This window comes from Populus trichocarpa, chromosome 5 (assembly GCF_000002775.5).
Source record: "Populus trichocarpa isolate Nisqually-1 chromosome 5, P.trichocarpa_v4.1, whole genome shotgun sequence".
Lineage (NCBI taxonomy): Eukaryota > Viridiplantae > Streptophyta > Magnoliopsida > Malpighiales > Salicaceae > Populus > Populus trichocarpa.
The window spans coordinates 20726199-20735225 of record NC_037289.2 but is presented as its reverse complement, the minus strand read 5'-3'; the positions used below and the strand labels follow the sequence as shown (position 1 = coordinate 20735225).

The 9027-nt window shown below is 34.3% G+C and overlaps 1 protein-coding gene across 1 annotated transcript; it reads left to right on the top strand.

The window, feature by feature from the left end:
• The first annotated feature begins 2130 nt into the window (after positions 1-2130).
• On the top strand, positions 2131-8573 carry LOC7464636 (mitogen-activated protein kinase 20). Its single transcript, XM_024601742.2, has 10 exons — positions 2131-2823; positions 4161-4569; positions 4792-4919; positions 5006-5065; positions 5520-5669; positions 5879-6034; positions 6201-6412; positions 6528-6629; positions 7461-7630; positions 7721-8573. Exons 1-10 carry the CDS (start codon positions 2797-2799, stop codon positions 8176-8178), a joined length of 1872 nt encoding a protein of 623 aa, XP_024457510.2. The 5' UTR covers positions 2131-2796; the 3' UTR covers positions 8179-8573.
• The last annotated feature ends 454 nt before the right edge of the window (positions 8574-9027 follow it).

Below are 9027 nucleotides of genomic sequence, written 5' to 3'. Positions count from 1 at the left end.
ACAACTTATCATTCGTACAGACAAGTATGAAGCCATTAATTAATCCATCTCCATACCAATGAATTTTGGATCAATTGATTTACCTCACCATAACAAGACTTGATTTGGTTTATGTTATTTATGTATTGACTAAATTATTAGACAAATCTAGATAACCACATTTCAAAGTTGCACACAAGGTCCTCAAATACATCAATCAAACATATGGACAAATCTTTTTTACCCTCTATAGGTTCATTGGGGTTATAAGAATTTTGTGATGTTGATTGAGCCCCGATGCACAAATACACGAAAATCGCTAATAGGTTATTGCATTTTACCCGATTCAGCACCAATTTATTAAAAGACAAATAAACAAGACATTGTGTCTCATCCATGTGCAAGGGTAGAATATCAATCTATGGCCACTACTCATTGTGAGATTACTTGGTTGAAAGATATATTGACATATTTGAGAGTGTATCACGCATAGTCAGTTACATTATTTTGTGACAATCAAGCTATTATACACATGACTTAAAATCAACTAGTCGACATATTCACCAAGCTATTTAGTTTGGCATAATTTGAAATACTACTCATCAAGTTGGTTGTCATTGACATACACTCCAACTTAAGAGGGAGTTTTAAAAGAAAGAATCTCATATAATAAGTTGTCAAATATTGTAATTGGTAATTGATTACTTGTTTTCTATTCTTGTATATGTCTATGCACAATTATGTGCAGTAAAAAAATATGTTTGGTGTATAAAGATATAATCTTGACATTGTGAATGAATCAATAAATTATTCCTCACCAACTATGTTTCTTCATAGCAATCATTCGTATTTTGAAATGAATTTAAAATAAAATTAAATATATAAAAATAGTATAAAATAAATAAGAGTTTAACATAATTTGCTATACTAATGAGAAGAAATTAATGTTGAAAATTAGCTTCTTCAAAATACTTCATCGTTAAAATCTCAGCTACACCACCACCAAAACACTTTGCTTTTTTTTTTTAATCTCTTTAGATCATATTGTCTGTCCTTAATTTACATTAAAAATAAGTATTTGAATTTGATTTTATGCATAATTTACATGAATGAATATCAAAGATAGAAATAAGGGAGATTTATGGTGGTTGAAGCATGAAAGAGATGGTCATTTATTATTAAAAATATCTATAGAATTGAAAGATCTTGTGAATGAATAAGATGACAGAGATATGATGAAGGAGATGAAAGTAACATAAATAAATAAATAAATTGAAGTCGGATATCAAATCTATAAATTTAATTTATTTATTAATTAAATTAAATTTAAATACTATAATTAAACTTAGTTTTAATAATGAATTGATTCCAAATACAATGTTAAAAATATAAAATCAATTTTATAATAGATTTGGTTAAACATACATAAAAATAGAATCACATTACAAATCAAGTCATGAAATACCGACTCTAACTTGAGGCTCTAATAAACTTTTTTATTTTTCATGTTTGGATTTTTAAAAATATTTGTTATTTAATGTGAGAAATACACTTATATTTATTCATTCAAAACCGATATGTTTTTTTTTTATTTTAAAAATAAGGCTTCCGAGGAAGAATAATTAATTTTATTGTCTCCGGTTATTAAAAAACATAAGCGGTCGAATGGCAAGCAAAATCCAGCACTTTTTGTAAAGAAACCTTTGCAGCACCAAATCATAAAATAAAATAAAATAATGTTCCAATAATATCATCACCCATCCATCATCACCACCACATGCCAAGATCAATGTTTATTCACATTTTACACACCTAGGCTGTGGGACCACCGATTCTTCACTCAACACACCATGATCTCACCACGTGTCCGGAAACGTGTCCATCAAATCATACAGACACTTGCACCTAACCCCTCTTTCTCATTCCCCCCTCCACCTGCCAAAAGAAAATAGCCCCATGCCATCTCTACCCCTAAACAACCCCATATAATTACACCCCAATGCCATTTCCGTATCTAAATCGCATTATCCGTATATTCAAACGGCATTAAATATCCGGTTATCAATTACAGTGCTAATAAATCAAAAAATAATTTATAGTCATGGATAGTTAGGAAGCAAAGCGGAAAAGCCCAAAATACCCCCATTCCATCCCCTAGATACATGCCGTAAAACCTCCCCTCTCCCTCTTCTATTTTTCTCATAATCTCTCTTTCTTTACTTTTTTTTTTCCAGCTTCGTGTCGGTGACAGATCTTGCATTTCTCTACACTCAAAAACCCTCACAAACACACTATAATTTGATTTCTTTTACAAAATTCAAAATACGGATCTACACGCAAACCCGAAAGCAGTTTCGTTCTGTTAACTCAACAGATTATTATTATTATTATTATTATTATCATTATTATTTTGTGTAGGGTTAGTTAGAGGACAGATTGATGGAATAAGGAATGCAAGAAGAGGTATTCTCATCGTTGTTGTTGTTGTCAAAAAGAGACGGTGGCTGTTGATTTATGATAGTTATTGATATTATATTGGAGGGAGGGAATTTGGAGCTTGGGATTGGGGGAGGAAGAAAATTGGAGGAGTGCATGAAGGGATTGGTCTTGAATGCATGCTCGGTTAAGGATTCGAGGAGGATAAGGTGGGATTCTGGTCTTGTAATAAGGAGCAGAGGTAGATGGGGCAAATGCGGTTGATCAACTTTGATTGATCAGGATTTGTAACCTGTTTTATATATAATTCAAACGAGTTTCAGATTTTAGAGGTCGGAAATTTTTTTTAAGTCGAAATTTTGGGATTGGAGAACAAAAAATATGCAGCAGCAAGATCATAGAAAAAAGGTGAAATTAAATTGTTTAATTTGTTTTGGATGGTAATTTTAACAATTTGACTCAGAATTGACTGTTTTCTGTGCTGCGTGGCCTTTTATTTTCATGTTTATAGAATTTTTTTTTGGTAAGATAAGGAAAACATCATTCTTGAATTATATGAAGAAATTTATGAATAATTAAGAGTTGGGATTTTTTTTGCAGATGAAATTATTCTGTGTGATAGCTAAACCATGTAGCAATTTGTTTGATTATCTACAAAAAAATAAATGAGAATGGATCAATGTTTTTGTTGTTTTCTTTTATGGGAGATGCAGTTGACAATGTTATCCACTTACTTAAATGCTTATGATCTCCTGTGATTTCATTAGATGCCATTTTTATGTATTCTTATTCTATGTATCTATCTTCATGTGGATTAGATTCTCTCTCGTTTAGTAGATTTTTTCATTAACCGATAGTTTTTTTTTTCTTTTTTTTCCCTATTAAGCTTTTTGGATTTTTTTGCTCCTCTTCATATTATATGTAAAATGTTTTCGACTTGGATTTACTTTCCTTCTATTCTGATTTTGTACAAGTGGAAATCCATGAATTGTCAATTTCGAGGGTGTAGATGCAATATTTCGGTGATTTTGAGGCTGCTAGATTGATGTTATGTTTGTTGAGATAGCTGTTCTAATTGATTCTGGGTTAGGAAGTATGAACTTGTAAGAAGTTGGTTTAGTAATTACATCCATTGCATTTCATCTGATTATTTTGGAAGCTACAGAACTTCTGTGTAATGTGTTTATATTTTCAAATTATTTGCATTATATTCCTTTTCTTTTCCTCCTTTCCATGCTTTTGATGAATTCCAATTTTGTACCCCACTGTTATAATCCTTTCAAAAGAATAAAACAAGGGTTTTGATCTCATGGAACCACTGGAAAATAAAGTGAAAATTGTGGTGTGAGGGACAAACACAATCTTTATAAAAAAGTCACTTTTGATTGGATTATTCTTTGTTTATTGCATTTGAATAAGAAACTTCCATGTTCATAATAGTTACAATATGGGTACCATTTAATTCAATTTTATTTAAGTAATAAGATGTCAGATTTATTCATCTGAAGTGTCACATGCTGGAATATAGTTGCATATGATTTGGATATGTACACAGTTCTATTTGATCTAAGACTCACTGGCATTGATTTTCATGCTGTTGAATATGGTAAAAGAAGATATCAAATAGGTGATTAATTTTTCATAGATGATTACTGTCATAAAGTTAAGTAGAAATGCATAGAAATATTTATTGATCTTGTGTAATGTGTTAGTATTCTCAACTGACTTGGGTTCCAATGTCGCAGAATTCAACTGAAATGGACTTCTTCTCAGAATATGGTGATGCCAATAGGTACAAAATTCAGGAAGTTATCGGGAAAGGCAGTTATGGTGTTGTTTGCTCTGCAATTGACACTCACACTGGTGAGAAAGTGGCAATAAAGAAAATACATGATATTTTTGAACACATTTCCGATGCTGCTCGTATATTGCGTGAGATAAAGCTGCTTAGGCTCCTAAGACATCCTGATATTGTGGAAATTAAGCACATCATGCTACCACCTTCAAGAAGGGATTTTAAGGATATCTATGTTGTTTTTGAGCTCATGGAGTCGGATCTCCATCAAGTCATCAAAGCCAATGATGACTTGACACGAGAGCACTATCAATTTTTTCTTTATCAGCTACTTCGTGCGTTAAAGTATATCCACACAGGTACTATACTGTTTATTGCTTTAATTGGAGCTTTACTTAATTCCAGAAATAGGTTGACAATTTGCATTTAGCCACCCTTTCCTACTGTATTGGTATGCTTTGGTGACTGGTTTCCTTGTAAGATAATTGCTCTGTCCTCATCTACCTCTTTCTTTGTTATGACTCTTATTTCCGTTTGTTTAGAATGTGGCATGTATCTAATTCTTATCCACTTGGCTCCAGCAAATGTTTATCATCGAGATTTAAAGCCGAAGAATATATTGGCGAATGCGAATTGTAAGCTTAAAATCTGTGATTTTGGGTTAGCAAGAGTTGCTTTCAATGATACACCCTCAACAATATTCTGGACGGTACTCTTCTAAGATATTAAATCCATCATGCGCTTTCTAATAGGAAATGGGAGCCTTTACTTTGAATTCTTGTTGTACATTTACAGGATTATGTTGCTACAAGGTGGTATAGAGCTCCTGAACTCTGTGGGTCTTTTTTCTCTAAGGTATGACCACATGATTTTCAATTCATAGGCTTGACATTTTTGAAGTTAAGTTAAAAATGTTAGTTGGCGCTCTGGTTTGCAGATGGAAAATGATTTTTCAGAACCATCTTCTTGTGTTAATGCTGAAAATTGATCCCTTAATTTGAGTATTGAGGCTTAGATGTGATACTGCTATTGTTTGGAAAAGGAAGCAATGGTACCTGTGGTTATCTCTTAATTTTCCTTTTGTTAAATTGTGTGTAGTGGAATATCTCCATGCTCCATCATGCATTGATGGCTGTTTTGAGTTGTTGGTTCATAATTCTGAGGGTGAGAGCCAGAGTGGATTGTCTGTCAACGATTTATTATAAACAGAGTTATTGTTCTGTAGAAAAAAACTGTAAAGTCTTAGTTTTCTTCTTTCAAAATAACTCTGTTAACAGTTTTTTTTTTTTTTCAATGGCACTGGTTGCAGTATACACCAGCAATTGATATATGGAGTATAGGCTGCATTTTTGCTGAAGTGATAACAGGGAAACCTCTTTTTCCTGGCAAAAATGTTGTTCACCAGTTGGACTTAATGACTGATCTACTTGGTACGCCGTCATTAGATACAATCTCACGGGTGAGTGCAAAGTTGTGATAAATTTTGTGTTTTTCTCTTGACGTGGTCTTGCTCAACCTACATTAAAAACACTCCCCCGCAACCGTAGTCCTGCTAGAAAAAAAAACAGAGAAATGCATGCTCACAAACACTAAAAAACACAAAATGAACATAACTTGTATATTTTATTGTGTTAAACTCTTTTTTTTTATCTTTTATTATGAATCCAGGTTCGAAATGATAAGGCAAGGAGATACTTAACTAGCATGAGGAAAAAGGCGCCTGTTCCATTTGCACAGAAATTTCTGAATGCAGATCCTTTGGCACTATGTTTGTTGGAAAGGCTGCTTGCTTTTGACCCCAAAGACCGGCCGACTGCTGAAGAGGTGTCTTCCTCTATAAAATTATTAACTTTCTGAGTTTTTATGCCATTCCTCACTCTTGTTGCTTGTCTTTTCTGCATTGCAATCATATCACTGCATGCTATTCTCTCTTGATCTTTTAATATGGCTATAATCTGTCGAATTCTTTTGGCCTGCTTATATTTATTAGGCACTGGGAGATCCTTACTTTAAGGGATTGGCAAAAGTCGAGAGGGAGCCTTCCTGCCAACCAATAACAAAGATGGAGTTTGAGTTTGAGAGACGGAGAGTTACAAAGGAGGACATACGAGAGCTAATCTTTCGGGAGATACTGGAATACCATCCTCAACTGCTCAAGGACTATGTAAATGGAACTGAGAGGACTAACTTTCTCTATCCAAGGTTCTAGCTTTTGGGACTTTCTTTTGTTTTATGCATTTTTTTTTGGCTTTCAAAGATGGGATATGCAACTATCTTTCTGCTTCCACTTTCTCCTGATTTTTGGTGGTGTGGACAGTGCGGTTGATCAATTCAGAAAGCAGTTTGCACATCTTGAGGAAAATGGTGGTAAAAGTGGGCCTGTAATTCCACTTGAAAGGAAGCATGTATCTCTTCCCAGGTAAAATATATCCAGGCATCTTCTGTAGTCTTCTTGTTTTTTGGCTATGATCTTCTCGTTTTTGTTGCCTGCTTTTGGCAGGTCATGGTTTCTATAATAAGTAGGGATCAGAGGGAGGTAGTGATGATGTTACCACTTACTTTTTGAATCATCATGAGATTTTGCATCCTATCAGTTTCTTCTTAACTTCTAAGTTTTCACCATTTGTTGATAGCAGAAAGTCAGTGATGACCTTAGTGAAGACTGTTGTAATGATCATCAGATTTTGTGTTCTTTCAATTTCATCTAAACTTTTAAGTCTTTCCCGATTGTTGAGAGATACAAGTGTTGGGACAAGCCCACCAAGAAGATGGCACGTTGTTGTAGTAGTTGGGGCATGTGATGTTCTTTATGATATGTAGTGGCAGTTTTGGCCGTATTGAAATTAGTTTGATGTTGCACTGAATTGTTAGCTATTGTGTTGCATTCATGTTGAGGAAGGAATTGAAAGCAATTGTCGGAAGGATGAATAGATTGATGTGTGATCTTTGGAGTTAGATTATTTGTCCTGATATGTGTTGTGTTTAGATGGTTTGAAGGATCTGTCTCTTGTCAGATAACTTCTACAGGACAAGATATTTGGTTTTGATTCTGTATTGTGCCTCAGAGATTCTTGGGGGAGTTTATTTTCTGGATTTCAGCAAGACTGCAAAGTCTTATAGATTTGAATGTTAATTTTTTTTTTCTTTTCAAGTATTTCTTATTCTCGTTTTATTACTTATTCCCCTGGCTTAAAAGTATTTTACTGGTAGTCAGGTTAATTTTTCTCTGACCTTTGAAAGATATGTGCAGGTCTACAGTTGTACATTCAAGCTCAATCCCTTCCAAAGAACAACAGAACCTTGCTTCCTTCAAGGACAGGCACTCCGCAGAGGAAGTGTATAACAAAAACCCCCGAGACTCTGAAGGAATTCCCATAAATATATCAAGAACCTTGCAGGCACAGCAGAGAATTCCACTGGGTACTATACGCGTGTTGCCCACATTTTTTCAACTAAATGGATTTCGTTTTACATTTACAGTGTAATAATTCTTTGCATTTGCCTCTGTAGCTAAACCTGGAAAGGTTGTGGGGTCAGTTGTGCCATACGAGAATGGAAGCAACACGAAAGATGCTTATGACCCAAGAACATACATCAGAAGTACAGTCCTTCCTCTGCAGGCTGTCCCTTCTGCATATTGTTACCGCAAATCTAGCACAGGAAAGCTAGAACGATCTACCATGGAAGCTGAAAGAGACCTGTCCTCGCAAAAGCAAGTCAAGCAATGTGGCATGGCTGCCAAATATGCTCCAGATGTTGCTATCAACATCGACTCCAACCCATTTTTTATGACAAGGGTGGGAGGGAGCAAGGAAGAACATGTGGATGACCGGGTGATGATTGACACAAGTTTGATGCAGACCAAGGCACAGTATGGTGGTATTGGTGCTGCTGCTGCTGCGACCGCATCTAGAGCTGCTTACAGAAAGGTCGGAACTGTTCAATATGGTATGGCAAGGATGTACTAGAAAAGGACTGAGGAGATCCACTTGTCTTGAGTATAAAAGTGGAAAAATCCATGTAGAGCAAGATTCGTTCTAGGAATTTTGCTGTCAGAATACTACAGGAGGTTTATGTAGTGGATTGTGTAAAAAGAGGGGGGCAGGATGCTTCTTCAAAGAGCGGTACTTTGTCAGGTTCTCATAGGAAAATAGGTTTTGGTCATGAGAAACAATAAATGTCTATATCCATAAAAACTAAAAAAAAAAAAAGAGTGGAAATTAGTGGATTTAAATACGCATAATTCTCATTAAATAACTCTTCCAATGCACGTGCAACTGTGCAAGTGTAATCGGTATTTGTGTTTGGTTCTGAACCTTGTATGCTTCAAAATAGTTAGTATCCGTGTTGTGTCCTGAGATTACTCCACGTGTTTTTTGTTCCTCCTCTTTTACGCTAGGCTTTATTCTTGTTTGCTGAGGTATGGTTTCATCTCAGGAAAACATATGGTAAAGTGTTTTGAGAAGGTGATATTACTCCTTGTTATTCCTCTTTCTGTATTTTGATGGGGTGACAAAGTTAGCCTTCTTTCATACTTTTTATAGCAATTTTAATATCTTTCTATTTTTCTTAATATATCAAATAATGAAAAGAACTCTAAATTTAATATACAATTATGGTAAAATAAATTAAAATTTAAAAGCGCGTGAATTTGAGTAATTGATCTCCTAGGTTTAATGTTTACTTTACTGTAAATGGTCTTTGCATGTCTAAAATAAATTACAAATTTAGCCTCTCTTTTTTCAATATATATATTATTATCATTGTTCAGGCTTCTCATTGTATATTTACTTTTATAACAGAAGAAGTGAGAATTA